Source organism: Crinia signifera, chromosome 2 (assembly GCF_055691185.1).
Source record: "Crinia signifera chromosome 2, ASM5569118v1, whole genome shotgun sequence".
NCBI lineage: Eukaryota > Metazoa > Chordata > Amphibia > Anura > Myobatrachidae > Crinia > Crinia signifera.
Window position 1 is genome coordinate 74,311,614 of NC_139218.1, and position 27,820 is coordinate 74,339,433.

Below are 27,820 nucleotides of genomic sequence, written 5' to 3' on the forward strand. Positions count from 1 at the left end.
GTCTGACCCAGGTTGCTAGTGAAAAAGGGGTATTAGCGGTCTGGGGACTGGAATTGTGAAACACTGGCTAGAGCTTTTTGTTCTTTCTCTAGTGCAGTGGTTCCCAAACTTGGTACTTGTTTAGTTTCACGGCGGCAGGGTCTTAGTCGCAGCAGTCGCTTCGCTTGCCCACGCTTTGCTCGCCCACGCTATGGGCTCAGTGGCTCGTGAAACTAAACAAGAACCCCAAACTTATTTGAATCACGGCACCCTAGAGCATCAAAATATATTCAAGGCGTCCCTAGGCCAAATGCCACAGTCATCTGGTGAGGGACAGGGTTTGCTTCTGTTTGTCCACATACTGTGTATTATGATTGGCAGCCCCAAGCACTGGTTTTGCCTGGTACATTGACCATAAATAATATGAATTGATCTTGGTCCACCAACCCAAGGCACCCCTGCAAGTGTCCTGAGGCACCCCAGGGAGCCTAATCACACCGTTTGGGAACCACTGCTCTAGTGCTTATCCAGATATTGGAATTTCTTGTATTTGATTGTATATAAAATATTATTTTCTTTTAGCATGTTTATAATACAGTATATTTGGGGGAAAAAAATCTAAAATATCAAAGTTTATTATTCACATTAACACTATAGTTTAAATGTAATCTGTGTAACCGTTACTGATTTAATCAGTACAGCTATTAGTTTTTCTAAGATATTTTAGTCTCACAGTTTAGCAAGCAACGATCCTGTTTCAGGTTACATGACATTGAGAACTAATTACCCGTAATAATAATCTGGTGATTGAAGTAACGGTACTTGTTTCCTAGAAGGGCGCCCACGATTTTAATCTTAGGCATCGCAATGAAAAAAATCGCGTCGGTCGCATCGCATGCGGCCAAAAAATCGCATGCGATGCGACCGACGCGATTACCGCGATTTTACATAGGGAACAATGTTAAATGGCCCAATTGACCCAATTTCACATAGGGAACAATGTTAAATGGCCCACAGACCCCAAATACCCACCCTGAAGTGTGAAATGGCCCCCCCAATTGTTAACGCTACCCCACGATCAACATCAACCCGAAGCCTGCGAGGGGCGGCGGTACGCGTCATCCGACCTTTTCATACCCCCACTATCCAGGTCGGCGTGGAGTTGAGAATAGAAAGTGTGGCGAGCGTATCGAGCCCCGCGTGGGGACGCGGAATACGAGCCTGAAGCGTGGCGAGCGCAGCGAGCCCTGCGAGGGGACGCGGAATACATGTTAAGTAATCCGTGTCTGCTTGCCACGCTTCGGGAGCGTGTTACGCGTCCCCTCGCAGGGCTCGCTACGCTCGCAACGCTTCGGGCGCGGTGGCTCGCTGCGCTCGCCACACTTTCTGTTGTCAACTCCACACCGACGTGGATAGTGGGAGTATGAAACGGTCGGAGGACGCGTACCGCCGCCACGCTTTGGGGGGGGGCCATTTCACACTTCAGGGTGGCTATTTGGGGTCTGTGGCCCATTTAACATTGTTCCCTATGTAAAATCGGTAATCGCGTCGGTGGCATCGCATGCGATTTTTTTGGCCGCATGCGATGCGACCGGCGCGATTTACATTTTACCATGCATTTCTATGTAAAATCACGGCCATCGCATCGGTCACATAGCATGCTATTATAATGGCATCCGATGTACATGCGATGCCCGCGATGGGCGCCCTTCTAGGAAACAAGTACCGAAGTAACTAATCCTTGACAAAAAGAGCAGAACTTTAATATGAAGTTCTCATTTCTTGTACAGGTGGGTGTTCGTGGTTAAAAAGGGTTACCAAGACACAGACACATCCATACAAAGTTCGGTCATCACAAAGTTAAAAGGAGTAGCCTATACTAACACCAGCGATCTTGGGCCGAGACTGTGGGATGTGGCGGATTATGTAATACCACCTCAGGTGAGAGACGTTTCACTTTAGTAAAATAACTTGCAATAGAAAATTGGTCTAATTTTTATTTTCTCTTTCAGGGTGAAAATGTATTTTTTGTAGTAACAAACTTGATTGTCACCCCAAATCAGAGGCAAGATAAATGCCGTGAGGTAAGTGAATAATAATAATAATAATAATAATAATAATAATAAAAAAGGGTGTTTTTTTATTATATCATTTGAAACATATAGAGGTAAATGCACTGCCGGACATAGTGGTTGTTTTACTTCCCTACTGCTCATGTGTCTTAAGCTGCCCACACACGGTAAGATATTAAAAAGATTTGGCCAATTTTCGACCAATTGGAACGACCGATCCTTTAATAACTTTCCGTGTGTTGCATGATAAAGATTCAATGCGCGTAAACCGCCCGTCGTCATCTAGCTCGCTGATCCCTGTAATGTCCAGAAAGAGCACAACATGTCTTGTAATCGTTCCATGTGTAGTCATGATGAACGATGTGCCAGTGATGTGTTAATGATTTGCAGTCATTAAATGACCCATCTAATCCACTGATCGTTTACACAATCATTCTGTATGTGTGCATAATATTGGGGGTTATTCAGACCTGGTTGCACTGTTGCGATTTCACAGGCTGGGCGATTATCTGTACATGCATACGAATTGTAGCGCACACGTGCAAAGCCATCCTGCTGATCGTACATAAGTTGATTGACAGGTAGCTGGTGTTTGGAGGTAGTAACCGTCCGTTTTCTGGGGGTGTCAGGGAAAATGCAGGTGTGCCCAGGTATTTGAGGGGAAGCCGTGTGACATCAGCTCCGGCCTCAATCCGACTGCTTCTATCGCAGCTGCCGAGTAAGTCCTGGGCTACACTGCACACCATGGAATATCATTTGATGGTGAGCGAATGGATTTGCAACAAACGCCAATCCTGGTAATTGATAAGCATTTTGGAGGCCTCCACAGGGCGATATTTCACATTGGCTGGATGGCAAATACCTGATCACAGTCATTTGTAGCTCTTTCACATCGCATATGACGGGTCCTGGTCCAGGACTTTCACATTAAATCCAGGTCACACATTATACACAGGGTGACTTCTTATAAACCGGGTTGAATTACCGGGTTGGTCAACCTGGTTTATAAGGTTTGATGCTTTTACACCACACCACACCTCGAAACAACATCAACCCGGGTTTAAGGTGAAGTGTGAAAGTGGTATTAGCTGAGCAGTGATCAGGTCTATAACCCCATATGTTTAAATCTATATATGAAAATGCTAATCATTATCACGTGTGTGGTATAATTGGTTCATCATACACCTGACTATAGTCCTACAAAATACCTGACTTTGTGCAAGTGTACCTGGTGGAATTGATGCGGATTTGAAGGCAAAGGGTGGTCACACCAAATATTATTCATTTAATTTAGATTTCTATTCAGTTTATTCACATTGCATTTTTTTAATTGATAAAAATAAACGATTAACTCTTCTATTTTGGCAGAATTGTTTCTATACTATACATCACATTGTACTGTGTAACCACCCTTCTTGGATGTCTGCATATTTATACCAGACTCTTGCGTTCTGTTCAATATTACATTGTTCTTATTAATAACGACAATTCTGTCCTATGGGATACCTGCCAGTATCAGTGTGGCTGGTGGAAAATACTATGGTCCCTAATCAACCCATTGTGATTTTTATGATAGCATCGGTCTATGAGGGGCTCCTCACTTGACTGAGATCTGGATTGTACTAGCTGCACGCCCACTACCAGTCAGGCTGGGGGCTACTTGCAGGGCTGCCATCAGAAATTTTGGGGCTCGGGACAGATCACATAGGCAGGGCCCCTTCTCTCCCCGTCTACCACAATGTAAAAAGACCCGTACAGACAAGATGACCTGCACCACAGCCGTTATAGTAAACAATATCGGCTGCAGGTAGATGAATTAAGCATACATTATTATTAATAGTAGTAAACAATATCATTCAGTGACATCACTGGGAAAAGCTCAACATTAAGGTCATTGGCTATATAGCCAAAATGGACCTCATGTTCAGCCGAGGAGGGGGTCGTTAATGATGCGCGGGTGTAAGGAAACAATGATGGAGAAAGAAATTTGGTTTACACTGAAAAGCATATTATTTCCCATTCTAATCTACACAAGAGATAGTGTGGGCACAGGGCAGGAAAGCCTGGACTTAGGGGGCACATGGTAGGGAAGGCAAGGCTAGGGGGGCATAGGGTAGGAAAATCTGGCAAAGAAGGTAGGGAAGGCAGGGCTAGAGGGCATAGGGCAGGGAAGGCTGGACTAAGGGGTTTAGGCCAGGGCATGAAAGGCTGTGCTAGGGTGCAAAGGCAGGGAAGGTTGCACTAAGGAGATTAGGCATAGGGCATGGAAGGCTGTACTAGGGGGCCAGAGGGCAGGGAAGTCTAAAAATATTGCATATCTACCTATTCCTTTTATTGCTGAGGGGCCTCCTCCTGCTGTAAACATATCATGAAGCAGCCTGCAGGCCAGGCACACAGAGAGCTCTTCCTTCCCAATAGTGCATTGCAGCAAGAGGCGGGGTCACACAGAGTCACTGCCGTTATGGGTGAGGCAGCTGAGATTGGCCGGGAGTGCTCTCTCCTCCCTCTGCAATCTGCTGCTGTGCTGTCCTGCTTCTCTCCCCGGCGGTGTGTCCCTCTGCTGAGGCTGAGAATAATGTGCTCCAGCCCAGCAGCAGGAAGCTGTAGCCCACGGTTCTCACCATTACTGAGCCTCCCCCAGCCACAGCGTTACTTACTTTAGCAGCAAACTGCTTCATGTGTTTTTGCAGGTAGAAGCCTCTGCACTCCATGGGGGCCTCTCTGAGCCTGGGACTGTAGTACCCCCAGTACCCCCCTGATGGCGGCCCTGGCTGCTTGCATATAAGTCATGAGACTAGTCTGAATAAATAGGACAACAGATTTTATTTATGTAACTAAATGTTTGTATATTTTGGGGATTGAGGTAGGGACGGAACCAAAATCATATTTTAGCACCTAGGTCTTCATTATCTTATATGGTTACCCAGTAGATCTTTCTATTAATGCTTATACACATCAGTGCTTCTTCTCTCCTACCAACCCACTTACTTTAAATAATGTACTAGTTCAGTAGATGTGTATAATAGCAGACAAACCACAATAAATGGCTTAAAGAGCTTAAAAGATAAAATAGAATTGGAGAAATAAAAGCACTAACCACTAGGAAATGGATTATTTACAATGGAAGGTAGTTTGTGGGTGTATTGCAGGATGACGTGCAGAGAATATTTTTGCTGTACTGTAGGTGATGCAGATGTGACTTTCTATAAACTATCATTGTACAGACACAGAAATTGGTTATCCTCAATGCCAAGAATGCATCAGCAGAACCATGCATTTAAATCACATCTATATTTCTTACAGAATGGAAAGTGTCGGTCTTGTGTAAGCAATGTTTGCAAAAGGAATGGTCAGGAAAATGTAGGCTGCATCCTCTCAGAGGAGGCTCTGTGCGGGCCCCCTCCTCTCTAGCATCATTTGTAGGTCTTCAGGAACATGGTGCCTGCACTGAAAACACATCACCTAATGAAGAAAAGCATCTTGCTTCCCCTCACTCTCTATTAGTCAGCTGCATCTCCCAGGGACGTGCAGTCAGGGGAGGCAGGTGAGGCAGTGCCTCCCCTGTCATTAATGAGTAACATGGTGCCTGCACTGAAAACACATCACCTAATGAAGAAAAGCATCTTGCTTCCCCTCACTCTATTAGTCAGCTGCATCTCCTCTCCATGATTTATAAGTATGATTTAGGATGCTGCCATCGGAGTTACATAAATGATCTTACTTAGAATGACCACTGGAATGGCTCATCCAGGGCCAAGAAGTTTGCATTTAAAAATGCAGGCCGTGGCTTCGGCACTCCTAGAAAATAAGATTTTGGGAACCCTGACGACCTCTGCTCATCCCCATCCCAAACACCGGCAGCCTATTCATCAGACTGTTGAGCACTGTGTGTGATCACGCAGAACGGGTACTGAGCAGCTGCCCCACCATCAGAGAGGTACATAAACTTTAAAAGAACAAGGAGAGCTGTCCAAGTGAAGGGATTTATTCATATAATCACTATAATCAACATTCAGTCATTCATAACTTCTCATAAATTGCAGAGAAATGGGGACTTCAGAAGAAAGCAAGCTGTGCCGAAGAGACCAGATGTAGAAATTATGGAGTCAGTCAAGTTCTTGGGTCTTTAGGTATCAGCTAATTTGTTGTGGTCTGGCAATGTTCTGACTCAAATAAAAAAATCCCAACAGCGTCTCTTTTTTTTGAGGCAATTAAAAGCGGCTGGTGTGAGCAAGCCCACCATGACAAATATTTACAGATGTTCGATCGAAAGTATCTTGACCCTCTGTATCATTGTTTGGTTTGGCAACTGCAAGGCTAGGGAGCGCTCAAAACTAGAGCGTATTGTAAAGGCCGCAGGCAAAATTCTGGAGCTTTATAATTCCAGAATTTTAAAGCGAACAAAAAAATATTTTAGCTGATTCTAGCCACCCCTTTTTAGTACATTTGAGAAACTACCCTCGCTTAAAAGGTTTAGAACCCTGAGGGCACGTACAAGCCGTTTGCACAATAGTTTCCTACCATCAGCAGTACGTATGTTAAATGCTTGACTGTTGTTTGGTTTTATGTATTTTTTTATGTATGTTATATGCAGATATTACTTTATTGTACTGGTATTTTATGTATGATACAATTTCGTCTGCAGAGAGAGTTTCTCCTTCTGCTTATGACAATAAACTTGACTTGACATAAAGAATATTTTATAAGTAAAACTTCATAATTTATACTGTCACAATAAAACTTTGAATAAACGCTGAGTGCAGACATATAATGGCTCCTTCAAACGGATAAATTAGTAACCAGCAGTAAGCAATAGTTAAGCTGGGTGCATAGGAAGATTCCTGTCCAATCTATCTTTCTCTGAAATGCTCTTACCCCAATGTCTGTACATCCAGCACAGCTATTTGTAACTCCATAACTAATGAAAAGGTGCTAAACATAACAGACACACCTAACCCCTTCAAACACCCAAAACCAGAGAAGGTCACGGGGGCGATGTTTAAGCTCATGGGCAGTAAGTTAGCTAAATACCTGTTGGAATATTTGATTAATATCTTTTCATCATAGTCTGAAGCACTTTAACACAACTTATACATGCGTTACTCATAAAACTGCGGGGTAGATGTATTAACCTGCATTAAGTGTATATGCTGAACTGACGCTAGTTATCTGGGGGGGGGGGGGGGGTTAACTTTAAAAAAAACTTATTAATAGTGCACTCAAAATGCATTAGGAACTACCTGCTACTGAACACTTGGCGCGGCTGTCCCCTTCAGGGGCGGATTGGCCCACCGGGAAACCGGGCCATTTCCCGGTGGGCCGGACCCTAACATATTGAAATAGGCTGCTCTCCCCCCTATTAGGGCCGCAGACCGCACGAACGCAATCTCAGCTATTCGCGGCCGCGACCACAGTGTTTTTGCCCTAATCCAATATGGCCGCAGGAGGGCTGCTGCACTGCACATGCGCGGCCGTGCGCAGCTCCTCCCAAGACCCTTTGCGGAGCTTGAGAGTGACAGCTCACCGCTCCGTCGGCCTGTCCTCCTCCTTCCTATTTCAGGCAGCAGTCCCGGCGCCGCGCTACCTGCTTAGCGGCTGTTGCTGTCAAAAGGACAAATGGACGGGCATTAGGAGGAGCGTTCGGCAGGGCAGGTTGTGCCACATGTTCCCGATTTTATGGATATTGAAAACAAAAGTGTAAGTGACAAAGAGACAGTAACTGTGTGCCCGACTGCTGGGAGTTTATACGGAGATGGATGAAAGGCACCATGGGTCACTCTGTAACATGTCCCACGGATACTGCGCATTGCTGGGGGGGGGCTGTTCTGGGAAACCCTACATTGTGATTTAAATCCTAACGGCCCTTCCTGACACCTCGCACAATACATTGGGGGCAGGTTTTCCCCAGCATTCAGCTTCCTCACCCCCTGCTGAACAATTCAGGACATTCTGCCATTTCTGGGATTATTGCTCTATGCTGGCAGATTTCAGGATACACAAACGGTGTTATGGTTAACATTACTGCCTCACAGTGCTGAGGTCATGGGTTCCATTCCCACCATGGCCCTAACTGTGTGGAGTTTGTATGTTCTCCCTGTGCTTGGGTGGGTTTACTCTGTGTACTCTGATTTCCTCCCACACTCCAAAAATATACTGGTAGGTTAATTGGCTCCCAATAAATTAACCCTAGATTGTCTGTGTGTATGTGTGGTAGGGACCCAGCGCTGCAAGTATGGCGGTACGGGGTGGTACGGCGTACCATTAAAAGAAATACTGCCGGTACCCCGTACCGCCATAACAAATCTGCCCCAAAGTGTTTAATGCGCATGCGCGCATATGTAAGTGGCGGGGGGCGTGGTTTTCGCCGCCCCGCCACAGCTGATTGCTTTCGGAGCGGAGGGGAGGGGAGCGCATTGCGCTTCTCTCCCTCCCCTCCCTGTGTCACTCAGACTAGGCTGTCAGGCGACAGCCAATCAGCGCTCGCGGGCTGGCAGCCAATCAGGAGCCAGCCCGCGAGATAGACAGAGCCAGGCAGAAGAGACGGAAGATGCGCTCCCTCCCCCTCCCCTCCCCAGGGAAGCAGAACAGCGGGGGACTATAGGGGGGAGAGGACCTGACTGCCCCGGACACAGCCAGCACTGGTGAGTTGTGCTGCTGTGGGGACATTTATGTGTGGCACTGTGGGGGCATATTATATCTGGCACTGGGGGCATATCTGGCACTGGGGGCATATGTGTGGCACTGTGGGGGCATATATCTGGCACTGGGGGCATATGTGGGGCACTGTGGGGGCATATGTGTGGCACTGGGGGCATATGTGTGGCACTGGGGGCATATCTGGCACTGGAGGCATATGTGTGGCACTGTGGGGGCATATGTGTGGCACTGGGGGCATATCTGGCACTGGAGGCATATGTGTGGCACTGTGGGGGCATATGTGGCACTGGGGGCATATGTGTGGCACTTTGGGGGCATATGTGGCACTGGGGGCATATGTGTGGCACTGTGGGGGCATATCTGGCACTGGAGGCATATGGGTGGCACTGTGGGCATATGTGTGGCACTGTGGGGGAATATCTGGCACTGGGGGCATATGTGTAGCACTGTGGGGGCATATCTGGCACTGGGGGCATATGTGTGGCATTGTGGGGGCATATATCTGGCACTGGGGCACTGTGGGGGCATATCTGGCACTGTGTGGGCCTATTAGTAATGGGCATCAGTTGTGCGGTGTAATGAGCATTATGGTGTGGGGAATAATGTGTAACGGGCATTATGGTATGGGTCATATGTATTGGGTGTGTGACGCGTAACAGGCATTACTGTGTAAACTTTGGCCGTGTGCCTTTGGCGTGCAATATTCCAGCCACTCCCCCTAGTGTCATATGACCACGCCCCTGGTCACACCCCCTGACCACAGTACCACTAAGACCTTTTTCCTACTTGCACCACTGGGTAGGGAATATAGATTGTAAGCTCCACTGGGGCAGGGACTGATTTTAGTGACCAAATATTATCTGTACAGCACTGCGGAATATGTGTGCGCTATATAATAACTGGTAATAATATTCTCTATACAGCGCTGTGGAATATGTGTGCGCTATATAAATACCTGGTAATATTATTCTCTGTAAAGCGATGTGGAATATGTGTGCGCTATATAATAGCTGGTAATAATATTCTCTGTACAGCGCTGCTGAATATGTGTTCGCTTTGTAATACCTGGTAATAATAGACTCTGTACAGCGCTGTGGAATATGTGTGCGCTATATAAATAACTGGTAATAATATTCTCTGTACAGCGCTGCGGAATATGTGTTCGCTATATAAATAACTGGTAATAATATTCTCTGTACAGCACTTATGTGCCATAATATGTAATGGGCATCTCAGTGTGTGGCATATCTGTATTGGGTATCATGGTGTGTGTGGTATATGTATAATGAGCATTACGGTGTGCGGCATATGTATAATGGCATCACGGTGTGCGGCATACGTGTAATGGGCATCAGGTGTGTGGCATATGTATAATGGACATCACAGTGTGTGGCATATGTATAATGGGCATCACGGTGTGTGGCATATGTATAATGGGCATCAGGGTGTGTGGCATATGTATAATGGGCATCAAGGTGTGCGGCATATGTATAATGGCATCAGGATGTGTGGCATATGTATAATGGGCATCCCGGTGTGTGGCATATGTATAATGGGCATCACTGTCTCCCCTCCCTGCATCCTCCACCACTTTGTGACTCCCCTCCCTGCATCCCCTGCCACTCTGCTTTCCCCCTCCTACCCTGCATCCTGTGCCACCATGCCCCCCTCACACTCTGCGTCCTGTGCCAACCTGTGTAAGTCCTCACTACCTTCGTTCTCAGCCATTCTGCATCTCCCCTCCCAGCATTCTACGCCACCCTCCGTCCCCCCCCCCCCCCTCCCTCCCTGCATCCTCTTCCACCCTGCCACTCTACTGTGCTGGGAGACTCCCTGTCAAACCCCCCCCCCCCCCCTGTCTCTGTCTCCCCAGCCCTACAGGCTGCAGAATAAACGCTGTACACATGCGCCTATTCTGCAGCCTGAGGGGCTGGGGACATAGCCAGCAGCTCAGAGAGCCACTAGCCATGCCCTCACAGCGGCAAAAATTGGGTGTGACCTCGTTGAAATAGGCCACACCCCCATATTGATAGACCATGCCCCCAAAAAACCTGGGCGCGCAACAGCCACTCCCCCCCCCCCCCCCCCATTAGGGCTGCCTCAAGATATTTCCCGGGCTGGTTTTAATTCCCAATCCGCCCCTGGTCCCCTTCAATATCCCTCTTGTTTATGGCCTGCATTAAGCCGCTCCGGAGGCTTCGCCAACCCTGGGCTAGCGTCGTCCTGTTCTCACAGCAGGAACAAATCTGGCCCTGCTGCTTGCTGCGGGCTGCAGTCGAGATCTCGGGATAATAGCGATTTCTCATGCATGTGTATTACAGCCGGCCGGCCGGCCATTATTTTATAAATGCGCAGTACGGAGCAGGTGACGATAAGGAGAGCTGAGGATGCAGAACATAACGGCTCTCCTTATCAGCAGAAGGGGGAAGTTAATACATTAGGCAGGGGTTCTCAAACTCTGTCCTCAGGACCTCACACAGTTCATGTTTTCCAGGTCACCTGGCAGGTGCACAGGTGCATTCATTACTCATTGACCACTTGTAAAAAGATCCACAGGTGGAGCTAATTATTTAACTTGTAATTATGGGCCTTATTCTAGTTCACTCTTTCTGACAAATTCCTTCTTAGATGGACAAAACCATGTGCACTGCAGGGGGGCAGATGTAAAATGTGCAAAGAGAATTAGATTTGGGTGAGTTATTTTGTTTCTGTGCAGAGTAAATACTGGCTGCTTTATTTTTACACTGCAATATAGATCTCACTTTGAAGTAAAACCCCACCCAAATCTAATTCTCTCTGCACAAGTAACATCTGCCCCCCTGTAGTGCACATGGTTTTGTCCATCTAAGAAGGATTTTGTCAGAAAGAGTGAACTAGAATAACCCCCTTTGTGAGGAGACTTGCAAAACATGCACTGTGTGGGGTCCTTAAGGACCGAGTTTGAGAACCTGTACATTAGGGTGATACAGATGTCCGCTTCTCCTCCTTATGCAGGAGAAGCGGGACCCGCTATTTTACAAATATTAAAGGCACCTTGATCCATCTGCTCCTGAATGTTATCCAAAGATACCAGCATAATAAAGGCCTATTTCCAGGTAATGTTAAATACTCATTAAAGTTCTGGCTGAATAACTGAAAAACATTTTGATCTTCTCCATTAATAGGGGTCAGGCAGTTTTTTCTTTTTAATTTGGGAAAGAAGTTGTGTGTTAAATTTCAGTATTGGCAGGAATCCAGCACCTTGAAAGTCTGAAGGAAAAATTTAGATGCAAATGTAATTTTAGCAACAGTAATTTTTGATCTGATATTAGGAGCTGCTAAAAATTTCATAGATTCTGTGAAAAAATTCTTAGACGTTAATGGGAAAACTAAAGTATATAAACTAGCACTAATATAAACAATCTAGATTTATAGCCTGAATCTTAAAAAATATATTCAATTCATCAACAAATCTAAACGTAATAATAATAATGTTATTTGTATAGTACTTTTCTTCCAGTAGGACCCAAAGTGCTTTACATTGGCCTTTACAGAAACAAAACAAGCTTAGCAGGGGTATTTAATTAAAATACTTGAGAGAACAGGAAAGTCTTAAATCTATTTTTGAAGGATTCTACAGTGATCAAGTTGATCACCTTGCTTCAACTTGATCACTTCTCCAATTGTGGAATTTCCCATGGGATTCATTTTGGTTCTCCAGCCAACCCACACCACTTGGATACCCCTAAGTGACAACCTCCAGGTGAAATTTTCCACCTAATACCACCAAAAGAGGACTCTTTCACCGTCTGTACATCGCCCTACTACATCTCCTCCAGTGGTTCTTGGGGGGACACCGTGTCATCAGTGAGGTCATTTGGGCCAAATTTGGGGTCTCAAGCATCCTGATCCCTCTACAGATTCCTCCAGCGGCACCATTTCAGGACACCGTATTAAAAGACAGGACCTTTGTTACTCCAATCCTTCATTATTCAGGAATAGTGATCTACATTTTAGTGTCTTTGGTAAAGTGCACTTACCTTCAGTTTAATCTTTATTGAGCAATTAACATCCATGATTTCATCCAATCCTGGGAGTGAGCTTATCGATTAGTTTTATTATCTTTATTGGGTACTTGTTTCCTAGCACGGCCACAATTGGGGGTAATCGTGTACCTTAACTTAAGGTACACGATTACCCTTGATGGACCCGATTTCCTTTGAAATTATTTTGCTGGGAGACCAAGGTAGAGGGCATTGCAGTAGTCTAGGAGTAATGATACATATGCATGTATAACTGTATTCAGAGCTTCTGGGGGAATAAATTGCTTGACCCTGACTATTTTACTCAGAATGAGGATTTGTTTGTGTACTGTACCTGATGTTTAAGGGTCCGGAACACCAAGATTTTAAACTTAAAGATAACTATACACCGTCGTGGGGTGTGTCACATCCCTGTTTCTCCTCACTATGGTGGTGAGCCAGTGACTTATTTATAATGGGTGCAATGTGCGCATTGCACACAGGCCACTGAGTCCACACACTGCACCCATTTTTAATACTTACCCCTCCAAAGTCCGGCGATGAAGGCAGCAGCACTGCAAGAATCGCCTAAAAAATGTCCATCGCGCCATTTTTTTTGTGGTCTGCGTGCTCTAGTGCACTCAAGTGGAAGGAAGTGGAAGGGCAGGAAGTGCAGGAAGTGGAAGGGCAGCTGACATCCCCTGACGTCAGCTGCGTAATGGACTAATTTCCATGGGAACGCCCAGGTTTTTCATGAGAATGCCCATGAAACGCTGGGCGTTCCCATTGGCACAACGAAGGCCCACCACCCCACACCCCCTACCCGCACTGCTGTGTGCAAGTGACCAGCAAATAATCAATTCGCCATGCCTGCTCGCACACAGAGGCTGCCCATGCACAGTCTTTAAAACTTGCTCCTCAGTGCAAATGCGCCGGGGAGCGATTCAACTAGAATCACCCCCCATGCTTCTGAAGATCTGCACATGTGCAATAGAGGACGGACCCCACACGGAATCGGGATACGGTCACTAGGTCTACAAGCATTTGGTCGATACCACTAGGTCGACATGCATGAAGGTCGACTTGACTGAAAGTCGACTTGCATGGAGGTCGACATGGGTTAGGAGTTCGACATGGGTTAGGTCGACAGGGTCATTGGGTTGACACAAGCATTAGGTCGACATGGGGTTTTTCTTCCGTACTGCAAAGTGTAACATTCCACACAAGGTTTTGTTCTGTTTTATTTTGAGTAACATTGTATCTCAAAGTGTTATATATGATAGGATAAGCCTAAATTTCCTCCAAATAGAACACAGTCAGCATTTTATTCTGTCTGTGAAGTGTTTGACCCTGAAGGCTGGGTATTATATAGCCATGGGGTGCTGAAAGAGAACAAATCAATCTTGAACTGGCGCTTCTAAATGTATCTGCAAGCTAGACATTATTTATATTAACTACTAGTGATCAGATCAAATGTTCTCACTTCTTATACAATGGAAATTGTATTGCACCTCGCTCGGATGTATTAACTAACAATGAACTAGACATCTCTATAAAGATTTAACAAATATTGATAAGAAGAAATATTGGCTGATAAAGTTATCAGATCTTATGGATAGCCATTCAGGAATCACAACAGAATGCAGATATTTTCTTGAAATTACCAGATCTGCACCCATACTGGTTGTCCTCCTGCTTTTCATGTTAACTAAAAAAGGCTTTGTTTTCAGCTTGTGGTGACTTGTATATAAAAAAAAAAAAATTGTACTGATTTGACTTTTGCAACTAGATAGAAAATAGTAGGAATGCCACAATGTTTACAAAATTTGCCTTGTCTTCACCACACGACTGTATAAGCCTTAATCTTCCTAGTTAATGGTGCATACACATTAGATGACAAATGATGCAATGTCATCAGTGATTTCACTTGATCTCGTGTACAAACAATATACTGCAAACACCCTGTCTAGTCTTGCAAAAATATATCATCCATCCCCACATCCAGGAGCATGGTGTTGTTAACAATATATACAGATCATATTCAACAGATCTGTTAAAGTGACAAACGATAAGTGGAAACATGCATCAGCATCACGACAGAGCATACGCACGATGATGTAAACAAGTTGTTGTTCAGAACCCATCATCATCCACATCATTATGAATCTTGTACTAATTTGTACGCAGCTTAAGTCCAGGCAGCATCCTAAGTACCGGTGTGTTGTACTCTAAGGGAACAATGGGCATCTGTTATTGGACGAAGACCTTATTAGTGTGACTCTAGGGGTCTAATTTAATACCCTGGGTATTTTATAACAAGAAGAAACATAACAAACATGCTATCATTAGGCAACCTGAGGTGGTTGTCTAGGGTGTCAAGTTTTAGGAAACAGCAAACAGATTGATGGGACGATGTTGAAAACCTTCAGGAGAGATATAGGCCCTCATTCTGGTTGACTCTAAAAGCTGTAGATTTTGCAGCTTTGGGAGGCAATCAAACCCCCCCCCCCCCCTCTTCGCATGCGGCATTTCCCTGCACACATGCGAATGGACGTTTTGCATAAACACTCGCTCACAGCTTGCATGCAGGGTTGAAATCATTTTATGGTCACCGAGCATCGAATGATTTCTACAGCACTCGCAAATCTAAGTCACTCTATGGTGGTTACTTACAGTATGTTTGCAGAGCCCTTGGACGGGAAGAGGGTGGGCAGCTGACATCCGGTGATGTCAGCTGCCTGCCCCCCACATCCACATGGGAACGCCCAGCTGTCGCGCCAATCCCCCCGCCCGCAGTGCTATGTGGGAACTGGCCGGCAAATAATCAATTTCCCGCAGCCACTTGCACAAAGTGGCTGCGCATGCGCATAAAAGTTTATGTGCATGCGCAGTTGCACAACATTGCTCCCCTGTGTGAACGCCCAGGGGAGCAAACCAATCTGGATGAGGGCCATAGTGTAGAAGTTGCTTATAGCAACCAATCAGATATAATTTCTTATTTAGCAGTCTATAATGGGACAGTGAGAGGCTGATTTGTTGCTATGGGCAACTTCTCCACTTTACAACAAGATTGGGGTTCCGGGCTTCTGAGGAACAAGGATCAGTGGTGAGACTATCAGATGGCGATGTTTCCCTTGGTCTTATCGCTATCTTGAATGTTCACACTCGATGAATATGAAAGAGAACCAGATGAAGAGAAAACCAACTGTTATGTGTTGTTCCTCATTTAAACCCAAAGCAGATATGAGAGAAAATTGATAGGCGTACCCCACTCACAGTATTAGCGGAGGGGTATAGGCGAATATTTCGTTTATTTGTTTACTTGTATGCATATACACTGGGAGAACGAAAAGTTGATGTAAAGAACCAGAGGGTCCGTAAAGATAACGATACGTGCCTATACCCCTCCGCTAATACTGTGAGTGGGGTATGCCTATCAATTTTCTCTCATATCTGCTTTGGGTTTAAATGAGGAACAACACATAACAGTTGGTTTTCTCTTCATCTGGTTCTCTTTCATATTCATCGAGTGTGAACATTCAAGATAGCGATAAGACCAAGGGAAACATCGCCATCTGATAGTCTCACCACTGATCCTTGCGCCTCAGAAGCCCGGAACCCCAATCTTGTTCTATTGTATGATCTTGTAAATTGTTATTAGGTGATAACTGTGCGATAGTACAGACTCGAGGCTGCAATAGCACCAGCAGGTAACCAGTTCCTATAACCCCCTTCTTTTTAACTTCTCCACTTTATCCGTCTCAAAGGGTTGATATATCTCCTCCTGAATGAGTGATGCAGCGCTCACAGACTGTGTCATTTGCTAACAATGGAGCAGCAGCAACCAGCAAATGATAAAACTCCTGGGCTGACAGTGTTCACTGGGCTATGATGTCAAGAACCACCCCCCACATTTACAGTGTGCCGCAGAGGAGCAGAGGATAAGTCACTGACTTGTTCCACACAAGTAGGGCTATCAAGGGAGAGGTGCAAATTATCCTGGCACATGCTTGTTGGAAGGACTTGGCAGGGGCCCAGGTCTATCCAACCTACCTGTCAGCCGCAGCATCTCATACCAGCCCAGAAAATACTACTGTATGCTGGGCTGCAATGGGGCCAGGGAGGCTGCTGCCATTGTTGAGCTGTTTCCTTGAGCATGGGTGGAGGAGGGGGGGGGTGTTATGGGGTGAACACACTGATTTCCCTCATACCCTGGATTTATCGATAGTTGAGGGTGCTGCAAACACCTTTTTTCCCTAACGGAGTGGGACCACACGTCCCATAATTAGGCCACACCCAAAAGTACCCAGGCTCAGCCCTTCACATAAAGTAAGAAAATGGAAAGCTAGAGGGGCAGCAGCTGAGGACTGATCCATATTTTCAGGGAGTGCTCCTCTATCCCTGAGAACAGGCTTCATGAATGTCGAGACAACTACCTTGCAGGTTATAAATAATGACATCGGTAACTATTATAGGGGAAGGGGAGGTACCTTTATAATCTGTTGGAGAACATACATACAGAAAAGGATACGTCTGTTTTATGAGCAGCACACCCCACGTATATTAAACATTTATTGTGAAATTTACTTTTTTTTCAAACTCAAATTTTTTTTTCTCTAAACTCTTATTTTTCAAACTCGTTAGTCAGTATTATAGAGGGAATGAGATATCCTCTTAGCAGTCTCAGTCAATGTTACAGTGTATCATAGAGTACTATAGTGTAGAGCCTGGTAATAGGATATCTCATTTTAATAATTTCACCTGAAGTGCAACGTGATTTTCATGTTTTTTTATGATTTACGTGTCAGTACCTTTGGACTTTTTAAGTATATTTAAATAAAAGTTATATTATATTCTGTATATATTTGCATTTAGTCAAGCATGTCCAAGAAAGACCTTGTTTTATCTGTTTGCCTTTGTAAAATGTTTGTTTCATTAAAAAAACATTTTGGGAGCACCACCAATCCAGTGCAGTCATTATTCATCAAGACAGGCAAATAAATTGGTAAATACTCATTAGACAATAGTAGTGCGGACTCAACTTACACCGAATTCCTCCCGGGGATTAGGTTCTACAATAAATTTTGGTAGGAAATGAAATATCTAATTAAGATTCTCTTTACAGTCATGTATGCTGGAATTATAAATGAATATGAACTGTGGGGTTAATCTAGTTTACTCGCTATTTAGCGAGTTCGGCCCCATCCCGATGTATTGGGGACTGCACATATGCATGCTCTATTATGCGCATGTGTAGCTCCCATTTGCGAATGACTTGCATAGTCGCTGAGCCGTTCGCAAGCATTGAGGCGGACCGGGGGCTGAGATTACCCATAGGAATGCCCAGCGTTTTATGGCCATCCCCATGAAAATGCTGGCCATTCCCATGTGTATGCTGGCTGGTCGATGCCTGCCGTCTTCATCCCGGTGCTCGCAAATAATAGTCAGTTTCTATTTGCGAAGACATCATTCGATGTTTGGCAACCATTGAATGATTTCAAATGATTTTTCATTACACATCCTCTCGTATGTTAATGAGTGGAATCGGTGGCAGCGGGCGGGGGGGGGGGTAGTTTGGATGGGCAGCAGGTGGCATCTCAGGCTCTTGGTAAGCTGTGAACCTGAATCGGCCCCTAAGATTTTAATAAAATCCAGGGTTTCTGCAGTTAGCCTTTACATAAAAAAGACGTTAGTGTATTACCGGGTTACAACGTAATTATTTGGCAATTTGGTAGCTAACTACGTTGACTTTTTTTATTGTAACTTTATTGCACACCCGTGACGAATGACAGAGAACCTGAACTAAATAACTTCATGAAATCATTGTCTGTATTTGTGTCTCTGCAGAGTGTTGGAATCCCTGATGCAGAGTGTTCAAAGAACAGCGATTGTCCGGAGGGTGAAGCAGTTGTTGCTGGAAATGGTACAACCTGATCATATTTATAGACCTCTGAATAATGTGCTGGCATTGTCTCCTCTTCATTGCATAAATGATATTGCTTAAAGTAGAAACACCATAAATCTGTAGAGGAAACTGCATTCATTATATGAGGTGAAGCAGAGAACGTGACAAAATAAAGTATAGCATAAAAAGGAAAAAATCCCAAATGGTATAGTTTAGCCACTTACAGTACACTGATAATAACTCACAGTGGAGATGGTTACTAAACGTATCAGGCTATGAATATACGTATACAGAACATCTTTTCTATTAATATTATACGTCTTTTCATGGCCCGATTTCCCAAAGGCTACCTAGGCATCCACCTGGGGCCCAGCGGCTCACAAGGGGCCCATGTCTAGGCCTCACAAAATACTGACTGTCCATGATCCATTGCAAAGACTTCTAGTTAAATATTTAAAAGAAGGCTCATTAACGGAGAGCATATCAGTATTAATATCCACAATTCAGGCACTGAGCTCTGTTACAGTGACTATGCAATATGTTCCCAGATAAGGACTGTGCGACCACTGCGTGACATCATAATGTGATGTGGATGTGCCCTGCACTCCCAGAGTCCCACTGTCTGCAGTACATGGAGGGCCTGCTGCTCAGCCCCAGCATAGCAGCAGCTGCCACTACTAGCACACAGTAACTGACTGAGGATCACCGTGTAGTCAGGCAGTGTTGTTGATGTGGGGGGGACTTACCTGGACCGGGTTTGCTTGGGGGGCGCAGGTCCTGCTCCCCCTCCCTCTTAGCAGTGGGGAGAGAGACGACCAGCTTCCTCTGCAGCACAGCCTCTCTCCCCAGCTCAGCACATACTCCCTCTGTGTGCGCGATGAAGATCCCAACCTGCACCCTGCACAAATTAAGTTTTCTTTTCACATGGACGTGGCCACACAGTTGCCATGCCCACACCATTTTACCATTGCACGGTCGACTTGTCAGTGCCCAGGCAGTCAGGTACTGTTTATAAACTATGGTCCTCATTCTGGTTGATGCGGTGCGGGCCGGCACCCCCCACACCCCCAACCTGCACCAATCCATGCGAAAGGCCCGGCAACATTGCATATGGCTAATATAAAGTGATTCATGTCATTTTAATACGCACCCTATCTATGGGCAGAGATTCCCCCGCATTATTGCTCAGTCCTGTCCACTTCGTTAGGAAGTTGGTGGGATGCAGGAGATCTGTCTAATCTTCTAGGGGTAAAGGGACTAAATAAAAAATTGGGACTCTGACACAACTTCCGGGAGATTAGGCAAGTGTGGCATGAGGACCAATAAGAAGCTACGGTACTTGTTTCCTAGCACGGCCACATCGGGAGTAATCGTGTACCTTAAGTTAAGGTACACGATTAACGCGATGGACCCGATTTCCTTTGAAATCAGGTCCATTTGGCCGGCTAAGACAAAATATCGGGGGCATCGCGTCGGTCGGGACCATTAACAATGGTCCCGTCGCGACCGACGCGATGCCCCCGATTTCCCCATAGGCTTCAATGTTAAAAAATATTTTAACATTGAAATCGTGTCGGGAAAGGTAAAATATCGGGTGCATCGCGTCGGTCGGGACCATTAACAATGGTCCCGACGCGATGCCCCCGATTTTTCCATAGGCTTCAATGTTAAAATATTTTTTAACATTGAAATCGTGAGAAAATGTGAAAAATGTGAAATGGGCCAATATGACCCATTTCACATTATAGATGTCCCTGTCGTCACCCCACGATAGACGCCAACCCGAAGCGTGGCGAGCGCAGCGAGCCCGCGAGGGGCGGCGGTGCGCGTCCTCCGACCTTTTCATTCCCCTACTATCCACGTCGGCGTGGAGTTGAGAATAGAATAGTGTGGCGAGCGCAGCGAGCCACCGAGCCCGAAGCGTGGCGAGCGCAGCGAGCCCCGCGAGGGGACGCGTAAAACTTCACAGGTATGCGCGTCCCCTCGCGGGGCTCGCTACGCTCGCCACGCTTCGGGCACGGTGGCTTGCTGCGCTCGCCACACTATTCTATTCTCAACTCCACGCCGACGTGGATAGTAGGGGAATGAAAAGGTCGGAGGACGCGCACCGCCGCCCCTCGCGGGCTCGCTGCGCTCGCCACGCTTCGGGTTGGCGTCTATCGTGGGGTGGGGTTTACGCCGTTAAATTTGGGGGGGTTGGGAATATTTTACATTGAATCCAATGTAAAATCGGGTCCCAGGGACCCGATTTACATTTCATTCAATCAAAAAATCGGGTCGGTCGCGTCGATCGCATCGCATGCGACCAAATCGCATGCGATGCGATCGACCCGATTTTTCCGACACGACCACCCCGATGTAAATCGGGGTGGCCGTGCTAGGAAACAAGTACCGAAGCTACATTCTGTGTGGCTTTTTAATGATCTTCTCAATCATACCTTCCTTCTTCAGTGTTTCTTGACCTCGCTCATGGAGTTACATTGAAGTTTCATACAAAAAAATGCTGTGATTGTTAAAGATATTGTTCAGTTATAATAACTGCTGACAATAAAGCCATGTTCAGATGACAGAGGACATTGCATCATTAACTTAGTGCGGGCACGATATATCATTAACCCCTTCCCGCCGCAGCCTGTTTTTGCCTTCCTGACAGAGCCCTTTTTTTCAAATCTGACAGGTATCACTTAAGTGGGGATAACTTTTTTTTGCTTTTACTTATCCCAGTGATTTTGAGATTGTTTTCTCGTGACACATTGTACTTCAAGTTAGTGGTAAATTTTGGTTGATACAATCTGTGTTTATTTGTGAAAAATATCAAAATGTCGTAAAAAAATTGAAAATTTTGCAATTTGCAAAATGTTAAATTTTCTGCTTGTGAGACAAATAATCATACCACTCAAAATAGTTAATAACTAACATAGACCATATGTCTACTTTATGTTTCCATCATTATTTCAACCTCCTTTTATTTTTTTTGGACACTAGGAGGCTTAAAATATGAATAGCAAATTCTCAAATTTTCAAGAAAATTTCAAACACTGATTTTTTTAGGGACCAGTTCAGTTCTGATGTGACTTTGAGGGACTTGTATGTGAGACACCCCCATAAATGATGCCATTTCAAAAACTGCACCCCTCACAGTATTCAAAACAGCATTTTGGAAGTTTGTTAACCCTTTAGGTGTTTCACAGGAATTAAAACAAAGTGTAGGTGGAATTTCAAAATTTCATTTTTTTTGCAGATTTTCAATTTTAATACATTTTTCTAAGGAACACAGTAGATTTTACTAGAGAAATGTGACTAAAAATTGATTCCCCCAATTCTTTTGTTTTCATAAATATCCTATATGTGGCCCTAGTGTGCACGTTGACCAAACCACAGGCTTCATAATAGAAGGAGCACCTACTTGATTTTGGAGCCTCCTTTTTATGAGATTATTTTTTAGGCACCATGTAGGTTTCTAGGCACCATAAGATGCTAAAAGTTAGGAACCCCCCCACAAGTGACCCCATTTTGCAAACTACACCTTTCACAAGGAATGAAGGAGACAAAGCACCCCAAAATCTGTGCCCCAATTTCTCCCGAGTACGGCAATGCCTCATATGTGACCAAAAATGGCAGGACTCAGAAGGGAAGGAGTGATATTTGGATTTTGCAGCACACATTCTGGTGGAATGAATGGTGGGTGCTATGTTGCATTAGCAAGACCCCCGAAGCACCAATACAGTGGAACCCCCCCACAAGTGACCCCATTTTGCAAACTACACCCCTCAGGGAATTCATCTAGGGGTATAGTGTACATTTCTAACCCCCAGGGGTTTCACCAATTGTGGTACAACTGGGCTGTGAAAATGAAAAATTACATTTTTTTACACAAAAATGCAGTTCTGGCTCAAAATTTTTAATTTTCACAAGGAATGAAGGAGACAAAGCACCCCAAAATCTGTGCCCCAATTTCTCCCGAGTACCGCAATGCCTCACATGTGACCAAAAAATACCATTTGGGTGCATGGCAGGACTCAGAAGGGAAGGAGTGATATTTGGATTTTGCAGCATAGATTCTGGTGGAATGAATGGTGGGTGCTATGTCGCATTAGCAAGACCCCCGAAGCACGGTGAAATGAGGAACCTAATAATCCATAGATGTGTGGTATATTTTAAAGCACTCCTTCATACATAGGCCGGGTTTGTCGGGGCAAGTTTCACAGTGGAAAATAGTTTGCTTTCGTATTCCCTTTTTATAGCAAACTTTGCACCTTTTTTGTGTCCTGCCCTTTTTTCCAGTGGAGGGGATTTCGTTTGGAAAATGCTGCCCTGATACAATACGGGGGCCAGTACTAGAAGTACTGGGGCCAGTACTAGAAGTACTGGGGCCCTCTGCCTGCTGGTTCCCAAATATTAGGCCCTTTATGACTTCCTCTTGAAAGTGCATAAATGTCCCCGTCTGGCTGGTAGAACGGAATAGTACGTAAGCGTTATACAGTGCCATCTGGATGATATACACGGCCAGCTTCTTGTACCATATTTTTGTTTTCCGCAGGGCACTGTATGGCTTCAGTACCTGATCTGAAAGATCCACTCTGCCCATGTACTTATTGTAATCTAGGATACAAATAGGTTTTGAGGTGTGGGTACTGGTACCTCGTACAGGGACGGAGGTGGTACTGTCTCCGTGAATTGTTGTCAGTATAAGGACATCCCTCTTGTCCTTATATTTGACCAACAACATATTTTCGGTGCATATTCCCCTGCTTTCACCCTTTCTCAGTAATTGGGCAACGTGCGTTTTTGGGAGGCCTCTTTGGTTCTTGCGCACAGTACCGCAAGCTGCTGTACCTCTTGAACCAAGGGCCTTAAACAGGGGGATGCTGGTGTAAAAGTTATCCACATAGAGGTGATAACCTTTATCCAGGAAGGGGTGCACTAAATCCCAGACAATCTTTCCACTAACACCTACGAGGGAGGGGGGGCATTCTGGCGGTTCAATTCTTGTGTCCTTCCCTTCATATACCCTAAACCTGTGGGTGTACCCTGAGGTACTTTCGCACAGCTTATACATTTTTATGCCATACCTTGCCCTCTTATTGGGAAGGTACTGGCAGAATTTAACCCTTCCTTTAAAATGTATAAGTGACTCGTCCACACAAATGAATTTTTGGGGGATGTACATCTCAGCAAATTTGGCGCTGAAATGATCAATGACCGGCCTGACTTTGAATAGCCGGTCAAAGGTGGGATCATCTCTGGGTGGGCACTGTGCATTATCGTTGTAATGCAAAAATTTAAGGATCGTCTCAAAACGAGTCCGGGTCATGGCCATACGATGAAGTGGGGTGCTGTACAGAACATCTGTACTCCAATATTGCCTAATTTCTGGCTTTTTAACTATGCCCATATGTAACACCAGACCCCAAAACGTCATCATCTCTACTGCATCTACATGGGTCCACCTAGCAAATGATGACGTGGGGTTTTGGGCAATAAACTGCTGGGCATATAAATTACTTTGGTCCACCATTAAATTTATAAAATCATCAGAGAAAAAGACTTTGAAAAAGTCAATTTCTTTGAGGCCTGTACTATCAAATTGGATTCCTGGGTTGGCCAAAAACTCAGGAACCTGGGGCTCAAAATTGTCTGGTGGTGGGGTCCATACGAGATCAATCATTGGGGGGGGGGGTCTCAGCTGCTCTACGGGGGCATCTTTGAGGGGGTCCCTCATCACTAGAGGAGGAAGAGGAGCTTAAGACAAATGCCAATTCATCGCTTACTTCACTGGCTGTGTCAGTGTCAGAGGCAAGAAGGGCATATGCCTCCTCCGCTGAAAACAGTCTTTGCGATGATTGGGACATTTTTATTATTTTTAAGTGTAGTGTTTCAACACGTGTATAGTGTAGGGGGGGGGGGGGGTACAAACTTTATTTCAACACGGGGGGTATGTAGTGTGTATGTAGTGCTTTAACACGTGTAAGTTTAAAAGAAAAAAAAAAAAGCTCCTGCGCCAAAAATTGAGCACAGATGTTGGTCAGTAACGTCCGTCACTGATCAGCGCTCAGCGGGCACAGGACACCCCCAAAAGCACCGTGGGTGTAAAAACAATTTAAAAAAAAACAAAACACAGCACTCTCCAAAAAAAAACAATTAAAAAAAACTGCAGAAAAAAAATTATATCAACCCTGTGCCAAAAATGCTGTTCAGTGATGTACGTCACTGATCAGCGCTCAGCGGCCACAGGACACCCACAAAAGCAACGTGGGTGTAAAAACAATAAAAAAAAAAAAAAACACAGCACTCTCCAAAAAAAAACAATAAAAAAAAACTGCAGAAAAAAAATTATATCAACCCTGTGCCAAAAATGCTGTTCAGTGATGTACGTCACTGATCAGCGCTCAGCGACCACAGGACACCCACAAAAGCAACGTGGGTGTAAAAACAATTTAAAAAAAAAAACCACAGCACTCTCCAAAAAAAAAACAATTAAAAAAAACTGCAGAAAAAAAATTATATCAACCCTGTGCCAAAAATGCTGTTCAGTGATGTACGTCACTGATCAGCGCTCAGCGGCCACAGGACACCCACAAAAGCAACGTGGGTGTAAAAACAATTTAAAAAAAAAAACCACAGCACTCTCCAAAAAAAAACAATTAAAAAAAACTGCAGAAAAAAAATTATATCAACCCTGTGCCAAAAATGCTGTTCAGTGATGTACGTCACTGATCAGCGCTCAGCGGCCACAGGACACCAACAAAAGCAACGTGGGTGTAAAAACAATTTAAAAAAAAACAACCACAGCACTCTCCAAAAAAAAAACTGCTGATCAGTGATGCAACACTGTGATGCAACACAGTGTTGCAACACTGATTAGCAGTGAGGGGCAGCAGGCACACAACTGTGGGTGCAACCTGACAGGGTAAATATAAAAAAAAAAAAAACCTGCACCCCAAAAAAAGGTGCTGATCACTTAGTTTATAGTGATCAGCACAAAAGGGGGGCAGCAGGGGGGAGCAGATACAAAATTATAGCACAAAATAATATCACACACTTTAAATCTCTGCCTCAATGACGCTGCTGCAGCAGCAGCAGCAACACAAGGAAGTCACAAGGAAGTCACACCAGGAGCTGGCAGCACGGATGCCACCAACGATCAGGTCAGTATAGGGCACAGATGGGCACGGAGACCGCTCTGCACGCTGTTCCTGACCGGAATGGCGGCTACAGGGCTGTCTCCGTTACCTCATTTGAGGTGAAATGGCTGTGATTGGTCCGTCGTTCCGACGGACCAATCACAGCCTTTTGGGCGCAGGTGGAGTGAGGTGGGGTGACACCACCAATCACCACCGATCCCTGTGTCACCGGCGAACGTTATTCGCCGGTACACAGAAAACGCTGTAATTGGCTGTTCACATTGAACAGCCAATCACAGCGATCGCCGAACGGGGGGGGGGGGGTATCGCTGCCCGCCCTGGGCAATGAGGGAAGATGTCTGCAGATATCGTCCCTCTGTCACCGCGTCTGTAGACGCGGTGGCACTTTGAAGTCATGACGTACATGTACGTCATGTGTCGGGAAGTACATCCCGGCCATGACGTACATGTACGTCAAATGTCGGGAAGGGGTTAACCATATTGTTAGCGTGTGTATAGCTAACTATATATAGTGAACGCACCTTAACAGTTCAGGCTTTAGTAATATCCAGATGTTTAAAACAAAATAACCACACTAACAAACCTTGACTGTTGTACTCCTATCACATCGCAAAAATAACCCGGGTCAACAATTTCCTGGGTCCAGCAACCCGGCATTCTCACCCACGCTAAAAGAAGGGTTAATCCCCGGTCGGGCCCTGGTTACTGTGCAGCATGGTCGAGTGACTCAGGTCAAGGCAGCCCTTGGATACAGCGTCAGCTCTAATCTTTGCCTCCTCCCCCACCCCCTATAACACGCTGCAGCTTCACCCCACCCCTGTATGATGTCAGCAACCCAGCTGTGAGCTTCTATACATCGCATATGACAGGTTGCTCCCGGGATGGGCCCGTATACAAATCTCAGGTGGCATTTACGATGTGAAAGGCGTATTAGTGTGCCTTGATCCTGTGGTTAGGAACTCCTGCCCTACAGATTCAAAGAACTTTCAAATAAGGGGTCAACATGAAGAATGATGGAGCCCTGGGGAAAATAACTGCATAGAGCAGCCCATGGATGACTCTGGGTAGAGGCATATATTTTTCAATGTACAGTACCTTGTAGTGAAAATATATTTTTGGTACATATTTTCTATGTATACTCTATCTCTGTCCCTGCTGCATCTTACTGTAGATCAATGGGGTTTATTTTTGAAAGCAATCCTTTACTTCATTGTTATGTTTTCCTATTAATGTCACAGTAGGCCATATAACAATCAATAGGTGTATTACATTAGATGCAATGGTTGCTTGCTATGGTGTGTTTATTTGGTAGCTTAACAGACCGCAAACAAGTTTCAAGGTCAAATAAGAGTCATGTATTACTATTAATTTTTCTATTTACTTATGCATACATTAATATTGTATTTTGTAGCAAAGTAGTATTATGGGGGTTTCCTATTAGCAGCAGTTCTTTACCCCCTGCTGATAGGTTCACCCGGGGCTTTCCTTGCCCCAATGCCAGCAACCTTTTCCCCAATACCCTCTCTTATTGGCTATTATGCATTGTGTGCCTGATAAACAGCCCATTTGTTTTCTTGGGTCCCATTAAAAATTGTCCTCTACTTGGGTACTACGATAATGGCCATCGGTTATTAATCCCAATATCAGGTTGCTTTTATCAGCCAAAAATTATTTAGAGCCAATAGGCCTTATATAATACCTTTCGGAACAACATTTCAATTGGCCGGCAAGAGACGGGTGCATTTATGCTAATAATTAGTACTCATTTATGCTTTTATAACAATGTATTTAAATTGATTAAAATGACTTAGTTTCAGCCAAGTTTACATAGAGCACAAGTCTGCCAGTACACTATAATTATAAAAAAAACTACAATGCGTACTGAATTAGGCCCAGAGAGCCTAATTTTGTGGTGGAAATAAAGATACGATTTGTAACTGCACAAACTAAATTGCAATGCAAGCAGAAAATATAGTTGTTGTTTTTTTGCATGTTGGTAAAATACTGGGCCTGATTCTGTTTGACTCGATCTAACGCTGCCTGCCAGGTGAGTGATTCCCG

General features: G+C 45.0%; 1 protein-coding gene across 1 annotated transcript in view; it reads left to right on the forward strand.

Annotated features, from left to right (window-relative positions):
* P2RX5 (purinergic receptor P2X 5) overlaps window positions 1-27,820 on the forward strand; it is a 117,428-nt gene that overhangs the window by 53,932 nt on the left and 35,676 nt on the right. Inside the window, exons 2-4 of the mRNA XM_083172405.1 lie at window positions 1,770-1,920; window positions 1,992-2,063; window positions 18,557-18,632. Coding sequence (XP_083028531.1) covers window positions 1,770-1,920; window positions 1,992-2,063; window positions 18,557-18,632 — 299 coding nt within the window. The remainder of the gene's footprint in view (window positions 1-1,769; window positions 1,921-1,991; window positions 2,064-18,556; window positions 18,633-27,820) is intronic.